Here is a 23,531-nt window from a genome sequence, read left to right on the forward strand (position 1 = left end):
GGAGCCAGCGACGCGGCAGGGAGGTGGGTGGGAGTTGGAGGAAATCGGGATGGAGATACAGGGCTTGGGAAGCAGATCCTACAGCCCACGGGATTGTCAGAAACGCTGCCCGATCCCCTGGCTCAGAGAGACCCTGCTCTGCTGGGGGGAGCAGGGGGTTAGGGGAGGACATGGGGGTCACAGCTGAGCACCTGTGAGGAAACCTTGCCAAACCCCAGCGGGGGAGAGACAGCTGTGAAAGGAGCCCCAAGGACTCAAAACTCCCCCTTGCTGGGCAAAGGGCCCTGGAATGGGGGTCTGCAACGGGGCTGGGAGGTCAGGGGGCTCTGTGGGGGGTTCGGGTGGGCTCACCCACGCAGCCACCCCACGAACAGGGAGCAAAGAGCCACGCAGAGCACAGACAGAGCCGGAGCCAGGACATGGGCCGGGCAGGCAGCGCTTGGCCGGGACAGGCAGCGCTTGGCCGGGAGCGCTGGCCGCGGGCGCGGAGCGCTGAGCTCATGGCTGCTCCGCAGGGATGCTCTGCTCTTGCTCAACTCCCCCGCAGCGGGAGCCAGGGCGCAGCCACCGCCAAAAGCCGGCTCCAGGTGAAGCTGTGCACCTTCTGCACCCCCAGCAGCAGCCCTGCTCCTCCCAGACACAGGGGCTGGGGGACCTTGGAGGTCACCCATCTCATAACCCACACACAGAACAGTGGGATCATCCTGTGCATTTCTTTATCCCTGCAAGCGTGGGCTCAGCCCAGCTCAACCTCAGAGCAGGCAAGGACAACCTCACAGCAAGACAATGACACTTCTGCCCCTGGGGCTGTGCCAGTGGCCTATTCCTGTCCCACAACCAGAGCTTGCACTCCTCCAGGCTTTGCACTCCCAGCCCCACAGAGCTGAGGGCAGTCCTCCACCCCACAGTGCCACAAAACCTACCTTGGAGCATCCACAGCCACCAGCCTGCATGCCAGCTCCATCCTGCACCCTGGCAGGGAGCACCAGCACTGCTGGCACCAAAAAACCTCCAACAGCTTCTCCTCATCACCAAGTTAATCCCAGCCAGGCCTTCCCACACTCACCAGTGCTCCCAGTCCCAGGAGCACCTATGCTAGCTGGGCTTTAACCCCTTCCCTGCTGGGGGTTAAGGCACAACCTCTGGGGAACCACGGTGGTTTGGAGCCTGTGCCTGTCCTTGCCCACTCCATGGCACAGGGGAGGAATCCCTGGGAGCTCCCACCATGTGCTGGCACAAAGCACCCCTGGACAAAACCCCCTGCACAAACACAGCCTCCTTGTTCAGACCATTAGGGCATCTCCTCTGGCCTCCTGAAAACAATTAGTGAGCCTCGTTAGGAGAGCAAACACAAGGGACGTGGCTGCCAGGGAGGCCTCGCAGGGCTCGTTTCCGGAAGAGTTGGCAGAGCAGAATGGCCAACGCTGCACGTGAAACCCAGTCCAGGCTGTGAGCCCCCTGTGAGCCCTGCCAGGAGCAGGGGGCTGCCAAGGGGCACATCCAGGCACTGGGACACAATTGTGGAATATTTGTATCAAGATTCCTCTGCAACCACTGTGTGCCAAAAGTGACCCAATGGCTCCCAGCCCGCTGCATCAACGAGAGGGCTCACAGGGGACAGGGGCAGTGCCTTCATTGCACAAGGGAAATGGGGCGCAGGCACTGTGTCAGGATGGGAGCTGGCAGAGGGAAAGCTGTGTCTGGGTAAAAGGAGGTGGGAAGAGCAGTGTATGGGATGCCTGGAGCTGAGACCTGGCAGCTCATCACAGGTGTGGGCACAGTGCCTGCCCACAGAGCCCAGAGCATCTCTATTTACACCTGTGTTGGTGCCATCACTCCCCTGTGCTTGGGGCACGGGACAGTGGCACCCCAGCCCAGCTCCCATCCCCGCTGTGTGCCAGGGCAGCTTTGGTGGCCCTGTGAACCCCCACCCCAGCGCATCACAGACCACTCACACTTCATTACTGTCATTAAGCTTTTATTTCCACTGTCACAAAGTTCCTGGGTTTTGTTTTGTTCTGTTATTAAACTGTTTCATTTGCTTGGTTTGCTCTTGAATTCATCTCAAGACAAGGCAGCGGGGCATGCAAGCCGAGACACCGGCACGGACGCACACACAGGCTTCATCTCCACAAACAAGGCTCTTTGCTGGAGCTGCTGCTTCTCAGCCCAGGGCTCAGCCACCCCCTGGGCAGGGGTTGCACCTGTGGCACAGGGCACCCTGCCCAGGGCTGGTGGCCACAGGAGCAGAGAGAGAAGGGAAGGATGACTTTGCTGCAGCGCTGCTGGAATAGGCAGGGCTGACACGTGTCACTGAGACCCCAAAAGTGCTGCACCCCAAACTGTGCACTGAGGCTGGGGCCATCAGCTCCCTGCTCTGCTCTGGGTGAAAGATGCTCTCACTAAATGCCCCAAATCTCTCCTTGGATGGGGACAGTGAGCTGGCTGCAGGTCACTCACCCATCCCAAATGACCCCCAACCCTAAATACATGGCAAGGGGGCAGCTCTGCCAGTGATTTCAGCTGCCCCCTGCTTCAAAGCCAGCCCTGCTCCAAGTGGGGCTCAAACCCAGATCCCAAGACTCCAAGACAATTCCACCCTCTGGGCAGCTGCATCCCTGCCCACTGAGGAGCAGTGACCTGGGCTGGGATTCCCATAGCCCTCAGCCTCCCATCCAACAGGAATGTAGTGTCCTGATGGCACAGGAAGAGCCAACAGGCATCTGTTCCTGTGAGGGAGGGTGAGATGCAGTAGGTTCCTGGCACAAACAGGGTCTGAAGTCCCCCAGAAGAAAACACCCCCCTCCACCAACCCAGTGCAGAGTGCTCCCGGGACCAGCCTGGTCTCGTTATAAATTGCATTAATTAACAGCCTGCTCCAGAGGAAAAACCCTTCACTTCTCTCTCTTGGGTCCTGGTTTGTGCTGTGAGGAGAGGGCAGGGGGGAATCTGCCCCCAGAGCCCTCTCCCACGTTCTTGCTCCTGAGGGAAACAGCTCAGCTCAGCCCAGCCCCAGAGCTCAAGGAAAGACAGACAGAAAGCAGCAACAATCAGCACACAGACAGAAAAGTGAAAAGAAAGGAAAGTACAGACATGGCATTTAATGGGGCAACACTGACAGGGACAAATGAGAGGGGGGCACATGCCACAGTCACCAGGGCTGGACCCTCACCTCTGCCTGGCTGTGCTGTGGGCCCCCTTCCCATGGCCAGGGCTCTGTTTTGGGCAGGCACCAGGAACCCGAGTACAAACAGAGACAAACCAGGGCTTGCTGCCTGTTTCATCATGGGCAGGTGTAAAACAAGGCTGGAATCAAAACTCACTGACAAACCCAGCGTTCCATGCACCGTTCCTGGTGCTCTGCAGTGCCTGGTGCCCAGTGGGTCCTGCCAAGCCCCATGCCCTGGGCCATACCCAGCACTCATGCTTGCCAGGGCACAGACCCCAAACTGCTTTCCAGAGGGGGAAGGCTCACCCCAGCTACTCCACTGATGGGGAAACTGAGGCACGAGGAGGTTAAGGCCAACATTCCCAAGCACAAGATGCTCCAAGCCTTATTCTCAGTGATACTAAGATGCTGCAGATCCTGGTGGAGGTCAGGAGGAATCAGGGGCCCTCAGTGCTCCCCAAAAGTGGGACTAGAAGCTTCCAAGCCAGGGTCCCAAATCCACAGCCAGTGGAAAACACTGGGGCCAAAACGTTTTGCTCAGGGACACTCAAGAGCCCTGGCAGGGCTGACTCCCTGGGGAGACATCTGTGAGCACTGATGGAGCTCAACCCATGACAGGTCCTCCAAAAATTAAGAGCTTTCCAGGGGAACAGTGTCAGAGTAAATGAGGTTTGCCTTTGCCTGGGAACTATGTCAAACGTGGCAGGGGCCATCATTCATCAGCAGAGGTGATTACAGCAGTGTCACATTCATTGGGAACATTGATTGGCACCAGGAGGGGACCAGTCTGGCAGATGAGCATTCAACAAGTCGCAGGCACTGCAAAAACCTACCCCAGAGAGTTGCATTTTGGCCACAGAGCAACAAGGAAAAGGAGATTTCCATAGGAGTGAGTGAGGGACACCCTCCAGAAGCACCCCCACAGTGAAACATGAGCATCCTCAGGGGCTGGAGCTGCAGAAGAGGCAGAAATATTGCACGTGGACGTGAGGTCAGTCTCCTTGGGGATGGGGAAAGGTGTTTTTCTATGGGCATCAAGAAGTACCACAAGCACAAAATCCCAAAACTGGGTGAAGAACCAGCACCCCTGGGCTGGGGCATCTGTCCCTGCCATGCCAGGAGGGCTCAGGGCACACTGAGGCACCACCTTGTCTCCTGCATTGTGAGACACCTGTCACACTGTCCTCCACAGGCAGATGTCACCTCCCACTGCCACGGGGACAGTCCTCTGGGCTTAGCCACAGGAGCTGGGAGACAGCTGGGTGGGAAGATGCTGCTCCCATCAGCTGGACCAGAGATGGAAGGGTGAGGCCCCAGGGTGGCTTTAGGGGCCCCAAAGGCCTCTTGCACTCTGCTCCTGAGGGAATGCACATCTCTCCTTTCCCTGAGCAGCTGAGGCATCACCCATGCAATGCTCATTCTCCAGCAGAGATGCCAGCTGTGCCCCACGGTGGGGGTGCTGGTGGGGCTGAGCTGGGGGCACATCCCAGAGGGGTCCTGGGTGCTGATGGAGTTTGGAGAGGCCCTGCAGGCCTCACTGCCCCCAGGTGTAAATTCCCAGCCCTTTGCCTCCCCCAAGGTGGGTGCAAGCAGCTCTGCTTGGGGTCACAGCAAAGCCTCCCAGGTCCTGTGGGAGTGGTGGGGTAAGGAGACACCCTGAGCTGTGCTCAGCCCAGCCTGGCACTCCCCTGTCACCTTGTCCCAGCTGGGAGGGGGGGACAGAGCAAGACAGGCCAAGGCTGCCCCTCTGTCCCTCCAGCACACAGGATGGTTCACAGCCACCACCAAACACCTTCCCACCGTTTGCAAAGCAGAAAATAGCAAAGGAATCTGCCTGAAAGCAAAACCCAACTCTGGGCTCCATTAATACTTTTTCATGCAGTGAGAAAATGAATAAAAGGAAGGAAATAGGGATGTTCTGGTGCCCAGCAGTTTCCTCACCCTGCCCGACTGAGGGATGGAGCTCGGTCTGCTCCGAGTCTGGGCTGAGTGAGCCCTCACTGAGCCCCCAAAGGGAAGAGTGAACAGAAAAACGCAGGGAACACGGGAACAGGGAGAGGAAAAGAAGCTCAACCCCTCCAAACAGCAGCCAGCCCACGGAGCTTGGGATATGAGGGGTGGGAGGAGAGGGGGGAAGGCAGATTTTTGGCTTCATTGTTATTGCAGGCTCCCGGGTCCCCGCAATAGTGTACGAGCATGTAAACCTTACAAATCCTCACCTGGGTGGGTGGACACACACACGAGAGACAAAACACAGCAGCAACATTTACAACAAATAAATAAGGATATCAATCGTCGAGATAGGCATATAAAAAAAAAGCCTCACTTTTTTCCACCGAAGGGAAAAAAAAAACCAAAAAAAACCAACAAAACAAAACCAAACCAAAAAGCACAATACTGTCTCACCAGAAAAAATAAAATAATAATATAATATATATCCCTAGTGAGCCGAGCCGGGCTGCCAGCGGCATCGTGGGTGACGCCAGGACTCTGTTCCCAATCGCCGTCGGTGCCTCGGCTCCCGGCCGCCCCGCACGGGCGGAGCCCGGGGCTGCAGCCCCCGGTACCTTCGGGCTCCTCCCCGGCCGCTTCCCGAGAGGACCCCGCCGGCGCATCCGCAGTCCCATCCGGAAATGTGGGAAAAGGGAGCAGAGGGGGCGAGGAGGCCGGGAGGGGGCTCTGCCTGCGGCGATGCTCCAGCCGCTCCCCCCGGCCCTGAGCCCTCGGACGTTCGCTGCCGCTCAGACCGGGGTCTGGCGCGGGGATTGTTTGGGAAAAGCGGAATTTGGCGAATGGCAGCGGCTGGTTCAGAGTGCAGAGAGGGGGGTGAGCTCGCGCTTTGAGGGCTCTCCTTGCTCGCAGGACAGAAAGGAAGGCCGGGAGGGACAGGCAAGCTTCGCACGGCGGTGGTCGGATGGCACGGAGAGCATCTTCCCCCAGGCATCTGCAGGAGAGGGTGGGAGAAGGGAAACGGGGTGAGAAGGACGGCCAGAAATCTCTGTGGCCATCTCAGCGCAGCTGGAAGGGCAAAGCCAGAAACAGAATAGATATTGAAAAATCTCAAAACTCCATTGGGTGTTAAAAACACCCCACCCCCAGGACACTCCTGGACTGTGATGACCAAAACCACTCCAAGGGACTCTGCACAGCTCCACAGGGCACAGCAAGGACCACGGGAAGCTCAGCCCAGCACCTGTATGATGCTGTGAACCAGTGTCCCTGACAGTGCTGTGCCAAACCAGCTCCAGGGCATAATATAATAAGAAATAAGATAAATAAAACATTTAATATAATCTGTCTCTGGAGCATCCCCATGCCCCCAGCACACCAGCTGCCTCCCTGCCTCCTCTGCAGCCACATCTGCTGGTGAGGGCACGAGCTGTGCCGCAGGCAAACATTTCCATCTCCATGGGATGAGGTCTGAAGGGGCTCTGTGATACTGGGAGAAACCTATCAGAATGGGGGCAGCATTCCCCCTGGCTGGATTTGGGGGGGATATCCACGTTTTGGTGCTTCAGCAGAGGAGAATCAGCTGCCTGTGCTGGGGGAGGTGGGGATGGCAGCTGGGGGATTTGGGGCCCCCAGCCCCTGGTGCTGCACTCACCGCCGCTCGGCCCCGGGACTATACGAGCCCATCGTAGAGGGAGAGCGCCTGCACGATGGAGGGGTCAGCCTTGGAGCCCTCCTGGAATTCCTGCAGCGTCAGCTTCCCGTCTGCATTCTGCAAAACACTCCTGTTACTGCACTGCTCCACCCAGCTGAGCACCTGGCACGTCCACACCGGCCCACACACCCTCCCCACTCTGCTGCCTCAGCCTCAGTTTCCCCACTGAGCCACTCTTGCCTGCAGCCATGGAGGGGACAATGCCACCCTGGAGACCCTGAAATGGATACAGGGATCCCAGAGGGATGTGGGTGTCCCACAGTGACCTTGGCAGCAGCTGAGATCTTGTGTTGGTGGGGCAAGGAGGCACCTGCAGGAGCCAAGATGCAGCAAAGGGACCCACAGCACTTCCTAAATCACTTGGCCACAGGGAAAAAACCCCTCAGGCATCCTTACCTTGTCCATCATGGCAAAAATCCGATCCACCCTCTTCTCTGGTGTGTTCTCCTCCTCAGGAAGCTCCACTGTGTTCCCCTGCAGCAGCAGGACAGGAGCAGGTCACACACCCACCTGTGCCCTGCCTGGAGGGTGTCCCCAGGTGAGGACTGTCCCCCCACACACATCAGGACAGGGTGCAGGGGGACAACATTGGCACCAGAACCACCCTCAGCAACCAGATCCAAACCCTGCCCCGGCCATGAGGGCCACGATGGTCACAACCACCCACCAAAAAAGGCCAAAGAAGGAATTGGGGGTGTTTCAGCATTCCCAAAGAGCTGAGCTCCAGCCCAGCAGGGACTGCTTGCCTCGTGCCCCCCCTGCCCCTCTTACCACCATCTGATAAATGGCATCCACAATGTCCAGCATCTCGTTCCTCGTGATGTACCCGTCGTTGTCCAAGTCGTACAGCTTAAACGCCCCTGCAAGGCAGAGCAGCCCCGGGGGGCTGGGACTGTGGCCCCACCCTGGACACACAGCCCAGCACCCTCGTGGGGCTCAGCCCCCCAGCATCCCCTGGGGAGCACTTACACCTCAGCTTCTCGTCCAGCGTGCCCCGGGAGGTGACCGACAGCGCCTGGATGAACTCTGAGAACTCGATCCTCCCATCCTGGGAGAGGAAAGGAGGAAAGGAGGGGTCAGGCTGCTGCTGCCACTCCTGCCCAGCAAAGTCCTCCCTGCCCACGTATCCCCTCGGGGGTGGGGGGGGGGGCACATCCAAAAAGGCAGCAGAGAGGGAGGAGTGATGCACGTTTATCCCCAGCACTGTGATCCAGCTGCCGGTGCCCAGCCCTCCAGTGAACATCCCAGCAGGAGCAGCTCTGGAATGCAGGAGGCACCACAGGCACGGGCTCTTGTCAGGGCACCAGAACACCACTTCTCCTTTCCTGCTTTGCCACTTCATCACCTTTCCCCACATCACTCTCCCCAGCTAAAATCAGCACAGGGGCTCACTCCAGCTGTGCCGCTGCAATTTCACGCCCCAGGAAGCGCTGGAATATTTTGCTCCTCCAGTGCCAGGCAGACACATTCCAAACCCATCCCACCATCACCATGGGCCCAGCCCTGACCACCCTGGACCAAGCCCCTGGATCCCAGACTTACTTTGTTCTCATCGAAGACGTTGAAAACAAAGGTGGCAAATTTGGTTGGGTCTCCGAAGGGGAAGAACTGCTTGTAGATCTTCTGGAAGCCGGCAGCATCGAGCTGCCCGCTGGGACAGTCCTTGATAAAGCCCTTGTACCTGTGGATGGAGGGCACAGCATGGGCCCAGGAGGGCCTCCCCACTGAGATGGGAGGCTCTCCCCAGTGCTGCAGTGGCAGAAGCTGGGAAGGTCCCCAGGTGCTCCCTGTGTCACTCCCATCACCCACCCACAGCATCCCAGCTCGGTGGATGAGGTGCCTGTGGGCACCACAGTGAGGGTGGCAGAGGGGACAAGCAGTGAGTGGCACCAGTGACACCAAGTGATGCCCACTGCACTGCTCCAACCTGCTACCAGCCCACAAGGGCCCCAGCCAGGCTTGTGTTGAACATTGTCTGGGACATGGGAGGTGACAGGAACCCACTGCCCAGCCAGGACTGGCAGTGATGCCACGCTGCAGCCGTGCCCTGGCAATAAACAATGGCACAGTGACCCCTGAGTCCTGTGAGGGTGGTTGGGCACTGGAACAGGCTCCCCAGGGAAGCCTGCCAGAGGTCAAGAAGTGTTTGGACAACAGTTGCAGGCACATGGGATTCTTGGGATGTGCTGGACCAGGAGCTGGATTTATGCTGATGCTTGAGTCCCTTCCAGCTCAGGATATTCCCTGATAATTTTTGCACGACCACAAATCAAAGCTGCTCAGAGGAGCTGGAGCACTCAGCGAGGTTCCTGTGTCCTCAGGTGGCACAGCCCAGGTCACTTCCAAAACCCATCGATGCTTTAACACCCCAAAAAGCCCTCGGTGCCAGCTCCAGGCTGGACCTGGCTGCTGCAGAGTGCAGCTGAGCCGGAGGGCACGGGGAAGGGGCTCAGTGGCTCCGTGGGTGTGGGCACCATGCAGGGAGCACAGAGGGAGCATGTGGGACCACATGGGCACCACGTGGGGTACGTGAATATTATGCAACACATCGCCCAGATCTGTCAGGCGCCCGCTGCAGCGGGACAAGGGCTGGAGGAGGAGGGGAAGGGGGTGGCGAGGTGGGAAACCGAAGTGCCGGTGACATCTTCTTCAGCTGCTGCAGCTATGACTCATCGGGTGGGGGGGAAGGATGAGAGAAAGAGATAAAGAAAGCAAACCTTGACTGGTGGAATAGGGAGATGAAAGGGAAGCAGTGGCTTTTCTAGGGCGCTGTGTTCGGTGGGATGGAGGGGATGGAGTGCTGCTGGTGAGGAACTGTGGATCCTACCCCTGACAACCTCTGCAGGCCCTGCTGCCAAAGGGAACATGTTGGGACAGCACCAGCCTCCTGCACCAGGTCACCAGCTGGACAGTCCCCATGTCCCCACGCTCTTTGGCTGCTCATATGGGGAGGGAAGAGACACTAGAACCCAGCCCTCTCACAGGGTGTGCAAGGAAAGCCCCTCTATTTTCTGCTCTCCCCTCTATGAGGCAGCACCTGCACCCCAATAGAGGTGCACCTGCCCACACCTCCTGCATGTCCTGCTCTGCCCAGCCAGTGGGGTGGCTGAGTGCCACCAGCTCCTGTCCCCTGCCCACAGCCCCACACCCCAGCCAGCTCACCACCATGGGAGGCACTCACCACTGCTGCACCTCCTTCTCTGTGACTGCAAGAGAAAACAGGAGAAAAGAGAAAAAAAGAGACAGAAATTTAGTGCTTTTGCAGTGACAGCTGTTCCTCTGCACTGCCCATCAGTGAATTCCCTGGGGAATGCTCTGGGGCTCCCAACAATGAATTCCCTGGGGGATGCCCCAGGGCTCACTTGCTCCATGACCTGCCAAGTTTTCCCCATGTGGCAGAAGCTGCTTTTGAGGCACAGCCTGGGCCAGCCCAGGTGGTCCTGGGGGCCAAGGCTTCAGGTGCTGGGGACCCCCAAAACCAGGGAGACTCCCAAGATGTTTTATGTTGTGCTCAGGGAATACAAAACTACAATTGACCATGAAAGGGACAAGCTGATCATGCCTGGGGAGGATCTTGTCTGGCCCTGACACTCTGAAGGTGGGCACAGGCACAGCCCCAGGGCTGGCATCCCCCAGGTACCAGCTGTCTCTGGAGAAACATCCTCAAACCCATCCCAGCACACTGGGGAGCTGGGCTCTGGAAAACCCCCAAAATACAACAAACTAGCAAACAGACAGCACTGGTATCCCCAAGTGTCCTCAGCCAAGGGACAGCTGCTGAGATGAAAAATGTTCTCAGCAGAGGGAAGGCTCTGAGGGTGCTGGGTAGGGGCTGGCACTTGTCACTGCGTGTCCCGCTGCAGGAGCTGTGCCTGTGCCTCCCCACAGCGGGGAGCCAGGTGCCAGCAGGTGGGCACAGGGGGGAACGGCCTCTTTTGTCATTTCCTTTGCATTCAAATAACGATAAAAGAGCCGCGGGTCTGAAAGGCGCGGGGATAATGAGGCGAGTGGAGATGTCAATGTGCAAACGGCTGATAAAAATAGAGACCCAAGACACACCAACAGATGCCAATTACCTTGGATGGCAAGAAAAATAAAGAAAGCAATTTTCCATCAGGAAGATTTGTAACGTGCCTGGCAGAAGGTGCAGAGCTCAGAGGTGAGGGCTGGGGCAGCCAGGAGGGCACACAATGGCTCCCACCTCACCACCAGCTGGATTCTGGCTCCAGCATCCCTGTCAGCAGGAATTTCTGTGCCCAAGGCTGTCCCCATGCATTGGAGAGTCCCTCCATCCCAGCACAGGGGTCGCTGGAGGGACAGAGCCTTCAGTTCCTCATTTCCCCGGGGTTCAGCAAAAGCAGCACCTACTGTAGCACCATGGGGTCTCGGAGAGCAGCTCCCCAGGAGGGGGGACACAGGCACGGGGATGCTCAGCATCTGGGGTGAAGGACATGGAGGGCTTTGGCAGTGTCACAGGAGGGATTTGGAGGGCTGTTTGTTTTGGGCACACAGCACTCTCTTGGCAGGAGGGAGGCAGGAAGGACACGCTGCATCCAGCAGCTGAGCTGGGGTAGGATAAAACAACAATCACAGCAGTTCCAAGGGATTTCCCCATTTCCCCCCCCCCCCCCCCCCCCCAAAAAAAAGGGTTGCACAGAAGCATCCTTCCAAAAGAGAGATGCTGAGTGACATCTCCAGCAGGAACAGACCTCCCTGCACACACCTGCATGGAGACACCAGCTGTGACCTCCTTCCTGAGGATGCCCAGGGGATGCCCCAGGCACCACCTCTGCAGGCCCAGCACCCACGAGCACCAAGGAAGGCAGGTGGAAGGAGGAGGATGAGGGTGAGCCCTCGGGGCAGGCAAAACGAACCGCAGCAGCAGCCAGGGCTGCAGTCAGAGCTCGGCTCAGCTCCTCCAGGCAAATCGCCTTCTGCTCTCTCTTGTTCGACTGCTTTTCCCCCACCGTGCTATTTTGGGCCCGGGAGCTGCCTTTCAACTCCAGCAGGAAACAATTAAGAAATTTGTGCTTTTTTTAGTTCGGGAGAAATGCTGGTAACGACAGCTCGGGCTGAGGCGGGAGGGAGGGAGGGACGGAGCCAGCTCCCCTCGTGCCGCAGGAGATGTGTGATGCTCCCAGGAGAGGCTTTTCCGACGGGGGGAACCGTTCAGGTGCCAGGCTGGAAATCAGCACAGGGCTCCCGAGGAGGGATTTGTTAATGTGCATCCTGGCATGGAGCCACACGGAGCCCCATCCCTCCTCCAGCACGCCGGCACTGGTGCCTCTCCTCCAGCCTTGGGTGCTGGGGAATCCGTGGGGTTTTTCCTGAGGTGGGAGCGTGGCCTCATCTTCCAGGGCTTGGAAAACCACATACCTCTGAGTTCGCCCCTCCACTGCCATCAAACCTCCGCTCTGTTCCCAGGGCAGGGAACAGCCCAGCCCTGACCCAGTGTGGGGACTGAGCAGTGCCTGCCTCCTGCACCTGCTGTCATAGCCGGGACGGGTGATGACTTCCCGGCTGCCACTTCCCAAACACTCCGACCCTGATGGGGTCACACTCCGAGCGGCACCAATTAGGAATGCTAATGCCCGACTTGCAGCCGCAGAAGCCTTGGGGACACGGTACTGAGTGCGTGGCTGTCCTGAGGCTGGAGACAGAGGACACAGGGCTGTCGCTCTGCCCTGCATTGCCCGGCAGGGCTCACAAGCAGTCCCTGTGCTGCATTTCCCTCCCGCGGCATCGATCACGGTGCGGTGCTGAGCCCACACACATCAATTCGCAGCGATATAAACCTCGGCCAGGCGCGCCCCCGACGTCCCAGAGCAAGGGGATGACCCACAGCAGCCCCCCAGAGCCCCCCACCGGAGCAGGGCCGGGTCCCACCCGGGCAGGGCCGGGTTCGGCCGTGCCGCGCTCCGGGGACCGCCGGCTCGGGCTATAAATAGTGCACGTAGCAGCTTGTTAGCAGCAGCGTGCCCCGGGCTCCTCGGAGATGAAAGGCGCTAAATAAAGGCAGAGTATTATCGTTTGTTATGAACCGCAGCGCTGGAAGAGGCATCGCCGAGCAGGGAGCCCCGCGCCGCCCCGCAGGCGCCGGCCCGGGCGCTCAGCCCCGCTCGGCGGCGGCGCCGTGCAAAGAACGGGAGAGAGCGGGACTCGCAGGGCAGGAGCGGGGACAGGGACAGGGACAGGCATCCAGAGCAGCTCAGGAGCTGCCCCACACGGCCAAACCCCGTCCAAGGGGCCTCTCTCTTCGCTGGTCGGTTCCTTCCCGCTCCCACCTCAGGGAGGAAGGTTTCGGCGTCTCGTCTCACACAGCGCAGAGGAGCAGAGCCTCGGAGCAGCCCCCAGCCCCCTCCTCGCAGCTGCCGGTACCTACCTCTCCCCCCCAGGCCTCTCCCCCCACCTCTCCATCAATCCCAGTGGCACAGGCGGGGACTGACAGCTCCGTCACCACCCGCCCTTCGCGGGCCCCCTCTCCTCCCACCACCCAGCTGCCACTGCAGCAAGAATCACTCTGGTTAATCAGTGTTCAAGCCTGTTAATTTGTGTTTTCCAAGCAGAGAGGAGAGGAGCGACCCGGGACTGCAAATCCCCGTCCGTCGCCCTGCCGCAGGGAGCTCGCTGGACCGCGGCGGGGACGGGGCGGCAGGAAGGAGGGCGGGAGGAACCTGGATTCAAATGGTTCAGGGACCCTGGTCACGGTGGGATGCATGAGGTGACGGGATGCTTCAGCCCGCCAGGGGCTTGTTCTGTGCTGACATCCCTTCCCCTGTGCGCAAGGGCAGGGGTTTGGCCACTGCCGCAGGGCTGCACCCTGAGCAGGACTGTGCACGCTCAGCTCAGCCCCTGGGTGCCAAAACCAACGGCACGGCTCTGTCCTGGTGCAGGTTTGGGCTCCCGAAGGCTCAGCAAGCACCATCCCCACGCAGCAGCAGTGAGGAGTCTCCCCCGAGCCCCCACACGTCTCCCCCTTGCCCCAGCTGCTCGGACAGCACCCTGATCCCGCGGGGCCGTGGGCACCGCAGCCTTATCAGGGAAACCAGTTAATTATTTCCAGGCACAAAGTGGCTCCCTCACCGCCACAGGGCACTGCAGCTGTGCCAGCTCGAGGGCTGTGCCAAGCCACGGGCACAGCACCACACACGGGGTCACGGCAGGGGCAGTCCTGAGGTATTTATTTCCCCCAGGGAATTGCTGTGGCTCTTTCACAGGGTCCCCCAGTCTGGGGGAGCCGGCACACCACCCCAGGATGGGGCTCCAATCGGGTTTGGGGCTGCCTAAACCGGCTCTGGGTGCTCAGAGCAGTGCCCAGGCCGGGGGAAATTAAACACCCACAATGGGTGCTCAGGCGTGAAGGAATAGGGCATTTATGCACGAACTAAGTGGGCACCCATGCCTGAGCCAGAGGGGCACTCATGCAAAAACACAGCGGGAGATCATGCGTGGACTAACTGGGCACTCGTGCATAAATTACGTGGGTGCTTCTAGGTGAACTAATTGGGTGCTCATGCATGAGCTGCCCGGGTGCTGCGGCGAGAGCTCAAGGGCCGCTCATGCACGAACCAGCTGGGGGCTCATGCATCCATCTTTTTGGGCATTCATGAATTCACGGGGCGCTCATGCACGGATTAATTTAGCAGTCACACGTCCATTCGCTGGGCACTCCTGCGTGAGCTAATTGGGCACTCATGTGTAAATTAGTGTAATTAGGAGATAACACACTTGTGCACGTACTAATTGGGCACTCAGGTGTGAATGCATCAGGTGCTCATGCATGAATTAATTGCACACTCAGGCGTGAGCTAATTGCAGCCACGTGCGCCAATTAATTGGGCACTCATGCATCAACAACCGAGGCGCTCATGCACGGAGCAGCAGCGTGCGATCCAGCGGGAATTCGCTGGGCAGCCATGCATAAATCCAGCTGGGTGCTCATATGCAGATTAATCGTGCGCTCATGTGTGTGTTAATTGGGGGCTCATGCGTGAACTAATCGGGCCGATGCGGACGAGTCCGGGATGCTCATGCGGCTCCTCACGGGTAAAACCCCCGGGAGCTGCGGGGTGAGCCCCGCACACCCTGCAATTCATGCCAAACACGCTCCGCCCCTCGTCCCGCCGAAACACGTATTTAAGAATTTTCTGAACGTAAATTTGATACAAACTGCACTCTCAACATCATCCCAATGTTAATATTGACCAATGAGGAGCGCCCCGCTCCCTCCCGCCCGGCTCGGCAGCGTGTGTGTGCGCTCGCCCCGGCTGCACTCCAGCCCCGCGATCACAGAGCCAGCATCTCGGTCTGAACAGCCCCTGCAGAATTCGCCTCTGGTCCCTCAGAGTGACCAGAATTCGGTACAGCAGGTACTCGGTGCAGGCTTCACACCTGCAAACACGGACGCAGCGAGGTCCCGTCGGTTTGCACAGGGGACCCAGGGCCAGCCCTGGCTCTGCAGAGTGAGTTACCCGGGCTAAACACAGCCCAGCCTCGGGGGTCATTCCCAGTTCCAGGCCTTGTCCCTACAAAACACTCAGCCAAGGGCACAGCAGCAGCTGTTGCAGGTGAGTGCAGTACTGGGGACTCCTTCCAGCCCCCAGACTTGTCTGGTGCAGAATGGGCACCTCCCTGCAGAGAGAGCAAGATGCCCTGCATGCCAGGGCTGGCTGGGGTCACCTCTAGCAGCCTGGGCTGTCAGGTGGCTTTGTGCAGTTTGGGGGACTCAGGGGGAAGCACTCAGGGACAGCTGGAGCATTAGCACGAGGCTCTTCCCAGTGCACTGCCCCAGCTCCAGCACCAACCCCCAGCACAGAGCCCAGTGCCCAGGGGAGCTGCACGGTGGTGGAGGGAAGGGGTGAGCTCTTGCAGGCTGCCATGGGCTCAGTCCTCCCCTGGGACTGTCCATCAGCCCATCCTGGGGCACTCAGAGCTCACTCAGGTCCCTGTTTGATTACAGTAACTTTTAGGATACACCACATGTCAGCACTTTGGAAATCTGGGTAGTTTGGTCCTGATGATGTGGTGCCATTAAAATTCAGGTTGAACTCCTTAATGATGTCCTAGTCCCGTGATCTCTGCCAGCTCGGGGGCCACCACACCACCCCTGGTTGGGCTCAGCTCCTGCTCCCAGGGACAGCTCTGGGGCAGAGGCAGTAAAACACATCTGTGGCGCCAGGGTCACCCCCATGCAAACAACTGTTGCTGGAATGTGACTGATGTAATTTTCTTCTGCTCCCAGCTTGCCCCAGCCACTGTTCCCCCAGCTCACCCCCGTGCCCATCTCTGCTCCTGGCCACATCACCCACACACTGGGGTGTCCCTGTGTGGGAGCCCATCCCTGCAACATCCCCAAGGGGTTTGGGAGCATCCCCCAACACAGCCTGCCTGTCACATTGGGACATCCCCATCCCAGCTTTCTCAGTCTGTTCTCTCCCCATCAGACACACACATCACCAGCACCTCATCGGCCCAGCAGGTCTGGGAGCCTCTGAGATGTTTGAGCTCCAGCCCCACAGAGTTATTGGTGTCATTTGTTACTCTGGGACACAGAGCAATGCTCACAGCATTGCCAGGGTGTTTGGCACCCTCCTCTCCAGCAGTTGCCATTAGTGGTCTGCCTTGCTCCCAGACTGGATAAACAGGTCCATGAGCAGCTCTCATCTCCCCCGGGGCTGGTACCAACAGGAAAGCCAATATGCAGCTGAAATCCTTTTTAGACTTTATTAAATATTTAAGGGCCCGACATTAGGCTTTGGAAATTGGGTTTAGGGAAAAAGCAGAAGTTGTTCTTTGAAGCAAAGGCAGGAGAGGAAGGGCAAAGACAGTGCCTTCATTTGGAAATTAATGAACCAGGCTGAAGCACCCCCACAGTAGGAGCTGGTGGCTGGGGCAGGTCTATCCCAGGATTGAATCCCAGCTTCCCCACGAGCCAACGCAGCAATGCCTGGAGGGGCAGAGGGTTCCCAGTGCTGCTGGGAGCAGGGATGGAGCAGCCCCCCTGCCCAGGGGCAGCTGTGTCCTGCCATCTGCTTAAATCCATCCCTTGGCCACAGGGATCTCAGTGTGCTCTGGCACTCCAAGGCACCATCTCCAAACCAAGGAACAATTCCTGTGCTGGGCCAGGGAGCAAACTCCCCTCTAGACCAGCGTGGGCAGTAGGAAGGAAGTGCCTCTGGCTCAGCCATCACTCCCTGGAGCCATGGAAGGTCAGGAGGATGCTCAAGGCAAAGCCTTGCTGGCAGCAGGGCCACCTCTGCTGCCCTCCTGGTCTCTCTTGCAGGGATCACTGTGCACTGAGGGGGGACACAGAGACCCAGAGCAGCTCCACCAGGTCCAGCCATCAATCAGAAGATGCTGCAGAAACAGGTGGATGAAGCACAGGCAGCCCTCCTTCCAGCAGGAGGTGTGGGGAGGGAGCCCTGTGCAGGCAGATGTTCATGCCCTGGGGCTGAGCCCCCCATGGCCACCCCTGCCCAGGGCATGAACCCTGGCTTCCCTTGGCATCCAGCTCCCTGGAAGATCCAGGAGAACAAGGAGGGGAAGGAGGAACAAAGCGACCCCACAAAAGTCACCCCGATAACAGAGTGAGCCCACGGGCTCCTCCCTGAAGCAGCCGCTTCCTTTGATGCCTTCAGAGCTTCTTGTTTCACAACCTTAATTATAGCGGCAGCAGCAAAGGTCAGGAGAGTGGTTAAGCAGATCCATTAACATGTCAGGGGATAAATGAAATGTGATTCTTGTGATGCTGGAGCAGCAGCAGCAGCGAGCGTGGCCGGAGGGGACGGCTGCTCCGCTCTGCCGCAGAGGAAACCCTCGGGGGGTTGGTCATGTCTCCCCCTTCCCACCCTGGCACTGCAAGAACCTCCCAGAGACTGCAGGGACTTCTCAAAACTTGCTTCTGAAACCCCAAAACTTGTTTTGCTTGCATCTACCTATGGAGCCCCAGGTCCGTGTGTGTGTGGGATGCCCTGGGTTGGATTCACTGGGAGCAGGTTGGGGTCGCCTTGGAGAAGGAGCTGGAGATGCCTCCAGAGCACCAGAGTCCTCCAGAGGCAGCACAGCAGGTCCACATCGACCTTGCAGTGAACCTGCACCACAGCAATCCCCTTCAGAGCTCTGGCTTACATGTGGCTGCAGCAAATCCAGGCCCGGGGCATCCCTCTGGCACCTCCTGCCCATCCCCAGTGCCCCAAACCAACCCAGCCTTGAACACTTCCAGGGATGGGGCAGCCACAGCTTCTCTGGGCAACCTGTGCCAGGGCCTCCCCACCCTCACAGGGAACAATTTCTTTCTGATATCCCATCTAACCCTGCTCTCTGTCAGTTTGAAGCCATTCCTGCCTGTCCTGTCACTCCAAGCCCTGTTATAAGTCACCCACAGTGACAATTTCACCCAGCCTTTGCCACTGAGGGATAACGGGTCCGTGGCCACCCGGGCAGCTCACCCTGCCTTCTGCTGGATGAGCAACAGGAGGGATTTCAACACAAACCAACCTGGCAGAGATACCCAGTGCCTGGGGCCAAACACTTTGGAGGCTAAAAATAAACCAGCAGCAGTGGGGGGAGCTACCAAGGTCCCTCCTCTGCTCCTGCCCACTGCCCCAGCCAGCACATTTCCTCAGCACTGTGGTGGCATGATGGAGAAAAGCCCTAGCCTGGCTCAGCCAGCAAGGAACCAATCCATTTTCCTGGCTGCAAACTGCTGCAATCGTAGAATTTCCTCTCCTTTCCCAGAGAATTCCACCCGCCACCACATTCCCCTGTAACTACAAATCAATATGTTTATAGTTTGCTCTTAAACTAATGCCCTTTAATTCCCTGCATTACCGTCGAGCAATGGAGCCAATTTTGTGGCTTATTGTGAAAGAGCAGAAAATGATGATGCTGGAGTGAGTTTAAAATCCACAAAATAGATCACAGTGGGTGGGATGCGGTTCTTGGGAAAAGAGCATCTTCCTCGCACCCACTCTGCAGCCTGGCTGTCATTTTGGCACCCTCACCGTGGCTCCCACACCTTCACCTGAGCCCCACTGTGGCCTCAGGAGCACCAGGACCACCATCCCAAACCATCCTGACCCCAGCCTGGCCCCAGAGCCACGCTGCTGCACCAGCAGAGCTCTGAGCATGCCTGATTGCTCAGCTATTGCAGCCTCAAAAATAACACAGAGCTGGTTCTGGACACGGGCAACAGCTGTGCAAAGGGAACCCTGAAAGCCAATCTTCCCCAAAACGACTGGGAAAAAAGAGCTAAAAGGTGCTCTTCTGAAACAAGTGCACATTTTAAAAGCTGCTTCATGGTTTTAAGGGTTCCTGGCCTGGGAGTGCTGCTGTGAGTAGGGACATTCAGAACTGTGTTTCTCTCCCAGTTTCTCTCTCCACACCAAGTCCTTTCCACCCAGGACAGGTTTTGTGCTCCCACAACTGCACACGTGCCCATCACACGCTTCATTCAGGCTGCAGCCACACCTCAGGACCTTCACAAATCTCCAGCTGAGCAGAACCCCTGACTGCGACCCCACAAGGTTCTTAAACACAATCCCAAATCCCATTGTGGCCTTAAGCTGTGAGCACCTGGCCCAAGTTAAGCTCAGGTTTAAATCCCCATGGAAGAGGATGTGATCCAGGGAGGATGGTGGTTCCTTCAAGTCTCAGGAGTTACCACCTCGTCACCAAACTGCATCTCTGAGCTATCCCAACGAGGCAACAGAAGGATTAATAAATTATTATTATTATTAAGCACTTTTCAATGAAAGGATCTATGAAAGCACAAAGAATTACACAATTTATTATTCAGTATTATTATCACTCAACATTGACTTCTCCTGCATGCTCCTGCGTGGCACCAGCCTGGTGTCCAAGGAGGGTTAAACAGCCCTGCAGCCTGGCTGTCCCCACCAGCACCATTCCAGCACCTGGCAGACGGTGGAGCTTGGATTGCCAGGTATTCCTGGGCACTCAGGCGCCCAGAGACACAGAAAGGCACACGGAGATGGGTCCAACCCAACAGGACTTGGGCAGCCAGCCCTTCAAAGAAGCCCTTCTGCACCTTTAGGTGTCCAAGTGCCATTAAAACCTGGCCCCCAGCACTGGAAGTCAGGAGCAGAGTGGGGAGGGGAGCCAAGGGATGAGGTTTCCAGGCTCCTGCCTTTCCATGTCCAGCTCCCAGCAGGGCCTGGGACAACCTGCTCTGAATGCACACAGGAAAACATTTCTCACAGCTCACACAGGCTGTTGATGGCTGCCCTGCAGTATCCTCAGCTCACCCTCCCTGTCCACAGCTGCCCTGGCACCTGGGCCTTCCCCTGCTCCTCTCCTGGCTGCTCCCATCTCCTACTCTTCCCAGGACTGCTGCAGCTGAGGCAAGGCCAGAGAAACACGACAAATAGGAGATGGAGAGCTCAGGGAGGACAAGGGACACAAGAAGCCACCAGGCACTAAAGAGCACTGAGCTGAAGCAGATGTCCTCTGTGTCCCACGGATGAGATAAATTAGCAGAAAAGCTATGTGGGGCAGGGAGAGGGGGTGACATTTCCCTCTGATCCCGAAGAACTGAGAGGGACATTTTTGGTATTTGCTTTGTTTTGTGTGGAAATCCATACAAGCAGAAAATGATGCAATGGAAGGAAATCCCAGCCTGGGAGAAGCCCTCACATACCACAGCCACGGCTCACGCTGCCACAGGAACCTCCCTGGGACAAATGCAGGCTCCCATCAGTTTGGGCTGCTAGAGACATCTGCCCAGATGTGCTGCAGCAACAGCAGGAACAGCACCACACACCAGGCAGGGACAGCACTTGCTCAGCAATGTGGCAGGACATGGGATGGGTAGCACAGGCCAGGGATGCTCTTGTGTCTGCCAGAAACGTGCCTAAATATCAACATGCTGTGGAAACAAAACCTTTTCCAAGCAGGCCCCCAGAAATTCTTGAGCAGGCCTTGGATTTGTGTGCATGTCCCCTGCTCCAGCTGTTCCACCAGCCACAGCACAGGGCCTGGATCAGTTCCTCCCACTGTACTCAGCACAGCTCTGCCCTCCCACCTGCCTCTCCTCTGCCTGGCTTCCCCAAAACACAGAAGGAAATTGGTATCTTTTCAATCTCCCATGGTCTGAAGATAAACCAGAGGCTCTCAGCCGTGCCTGGGAGGGCCCTGTGAAGCCTTCACCAGACAAGGGAATGCACGCTCGCCTTGACAGCTGCAGAAAAGGGGCAGAGGCACACAGCAAAAGTAATTAATCCCAGAGACGAGAGGTGGAATGAGCAGAGCTCAACAAACAGACCAGAATTAGTGACAGCTCTCCCTGACAGGCACCACACACCAGCCACATGCTGCTGGGATGCTGCACCAGGCTCCAGCCACGTAAAGGGCCACGTGCTGCTGGGTGCTGCTGCCTCACCTGCACAGGTACAGGAATCTTTAAAAAGAGACAGTGAGAGGTCCAGAGCAGACAGGCAACGCTCCAGACAGACTGGAAACTCATTGAGGGAGGGATCAGAGGACCACAATCTTTCTTGGAAAGGGTGCAGTGGAAAGGGGAGGGCACCCAAGAGAGGAGCAGAAAGTTGGGAATGAAGTGATTCAAAAACACAATGACCTGCTGGCCTTATCCAGCTAAGAGACATCCCTGTGCCCAAAGATGTGGGTTTCACCAGCGCTGTGTTTGGCTGGCTTTGGCTGCAAGTGAGACACGGGGCACCACTGCCTGTGTGCCCCATGTCAGCCCCACTGGTGCTGGCACTTTCCTGGGCAGAGGAGCCACCCCAGGTGTGCAGAAAGGCCAGCACGCAGGAGATCACCGGCAGACAGTGCTGTGCTGGGACTGGCAGTTCCCAGATTCCTCTCCATCGGAGATCAGGTCGGCACAGCGGCTGCAAACCGAGCGGGCGATTGCAGCACAGCGCTGCCGGCACCTGGCCCGGCGCGGCTGCACTCGCCGTGGGCGACAGCTGCAGTGAGGACACCAAAACCCAGCTCAGCTCCAGCGGGGGCTGAGCCCACCTGGCACTGCCACCTTCTCACAGCTCCCCTCCCCCCGAGCACTTTGAGGAAGCCCAGCCGCGGTACCCCAGCCTCTCCTCCCATCACACCTGGCTTGGCACTGCGGGCATGCCCCCCAGCACCTGCCCCCCTGCTGTGCCAGGCAGAGAGCAACCCCGCGTGTAGGGTTGTGCAATGCACCAGTATTGCCTCTTCTCCATATGGGAGAACTTGCTGCATCCTAATCTATTGCCTTTTTGGGTAAGCGCTGCCGTGGGACTGCAGCAATGACAGAGGGGAGAGCTCGCAGGTCTGCTGCACGTTCGGGGAATATCTGCGACCTGCAAGCGGGGAGGCAAACTTGAGCCACCAAAGCCTTTGTTTCCTTTGTGCATCCTTCAGGGAAAAAAAATGATTTTTCTAAAACTGGATGGCTGAGGCACCAGCCACGTTAATTAGATTACGGTGGAGGTCCAGACGGGAAAGCCACTCGTTCAGAAAATCAGGTTATTAAACCGATACTGAGATACTCAGATAAATATCGAACTCGCCGGTGTCGGGCTCTTCTCTCCACTTCAGATTGCAATAACAAAGGGAACCCCTCCAAGTAACGCACCCAAACTTTGGAAGCCACCCAGAGGCTCGGCACCCTGCTCCGGGAGCTGCTGCCAGGCTCCGGGGAGGCAGCGCGGGGACCACAACCCCCGCGGCCGGCCCTGGGTACCGGGGCCCGGGCAGCCCGGGGGAAGGATGCTCGGGGCAGGGGCGGGGGGGCGGCGAGGGAGGGCGGGTTTGCTCCGCTGGGCGCCGCGGGCGGGCAGGATGCGGCCCTGGCCCCGCCGTTCCCGGAGGCTCAGAAATAGGCCACGGAGGATGGTTTTGGTAAAAAACCAGCGCGTTCCCCTGGCTCGCTGCCCCTCTCCGTGTCTCTGCTGCCTTATGGGTTTTTTCCTCCTCCCAGGCCAATCCCTGAATTCTTCCAACAAAGCCCGGCCGAGCCTGCGCCCTCCCCGGGAGCGGCCCCGCAGGAGCCGCCGCTCGCCGCGGCACCGACCCGGGGGAGCGGTAGCGCGGATCCCATCGCACCCCCGGCAGCCCCCCGGCAGCCCCCCGGGCACTCACAGTACGTTTTCCTGGTCAGCTCTTCCACAACTTCAGGCTTCAACTTGCTGTTGGATTTGCCCATGGTGGCGGCAGCGCCGCTGAGCCCGCCGCCTCCCGGCCTCGCTGCGGGGCACGGAGCGGCGGGGCCGCTGCCTCGCTGGGCTCCCGGCCCGGCTACATCCCGCGGGGGGCGGTGGCGAGGGGGGCGGAGGGGTCTTTGTTGGCGGGGTTTGGCCGCAGAGCCGCGCTGCGGGGCCGCGCTGCGTGTGCGTGTCCGTGTGCGTGTCCCCGGCTCCACGCGCCCTCCCCGCCCTCCGCCGCCGGGCGCGGAGCGGCCGCGGGGGCGCGGAGGGGCGGGGGGGCGGCGCGCCCCGCCCCGCGCTGCGGGAGCGCGATGGGGATGGCGATGGGGAGGGGGCTCCGGCACGGCCCCGCCGCTCCCAGTGGCGGGAGGACCCCGGAGGGAGGGGGATTCCAGAGCGGCCCCGCCGGCGGGCCCCCCCCCGAGCCGCCCCGCGGGGATCGGCGGAAACACTCGGAGGGAAATGTCGGGAATAGGGGTCCTGCTTGGGGGGGTGATGGGCAGCGGGGGGATGAGGAGACTTGGAGCTGGCG

At 58.7% G+C, this 23,531-nt stretch overlaps 1 protein-coding gene across 1 annotated transcript; it reads right to left on the reverse strand.

Annotated features, from left to right (window-relative positions):
* Nucleotides 1-1,961: 1,961 nt before the first annotated feature.
* On the reverse strand, nucleotides 1,962-23,222 carry NCS1 (neuronal calcium sensor 1). The gene is made up of 8 exons (XM_059865157.1): nucleotides 22,935-23,222; nucleotides 10,015-10,039; nucleotides 8,376-8,514; nucleotides 7,803-7,881; nucleotides 7,605-7,693; nucleotides 7,230-7,307; nucleotides 6,774-6,890; nucleotides 1,962-6,113 (listed from the first exon to the last, which is right to left on the reverse strand). Exons 1-7 carry the CDS (start codon nucleotides 22,996-22,998, stop codon nucleotides 6,792-6,794), a joined length of 573 nt encoding a protein of 190 aa, XP_059721140.1. The 5' UTR covers nucleotides 22,999-23,222; the 3' UTR covers nucleotides 1,962-6,113; nucleotides 6,774-6,791.
* Nucleotides 23,223-23,531: the final 309 nt, after the last annotated feature.

Source organism: Haemorhous mexicanus, chromosome 21 (assembly GCF_027477595.1).
Source record: "Haemorhous mexicanus isolate bHaeMex1 chromosome 21, bHaeMex1.pri, whole genome shotgun sequence".
Classification (NCBI taxonomy): domain Eukaryota; kingdom Metazoa; phylum Chordata; class Aves; order Passeriformes; family Fringillidae; genus Haemorhous; species Haemorhous mexicanus.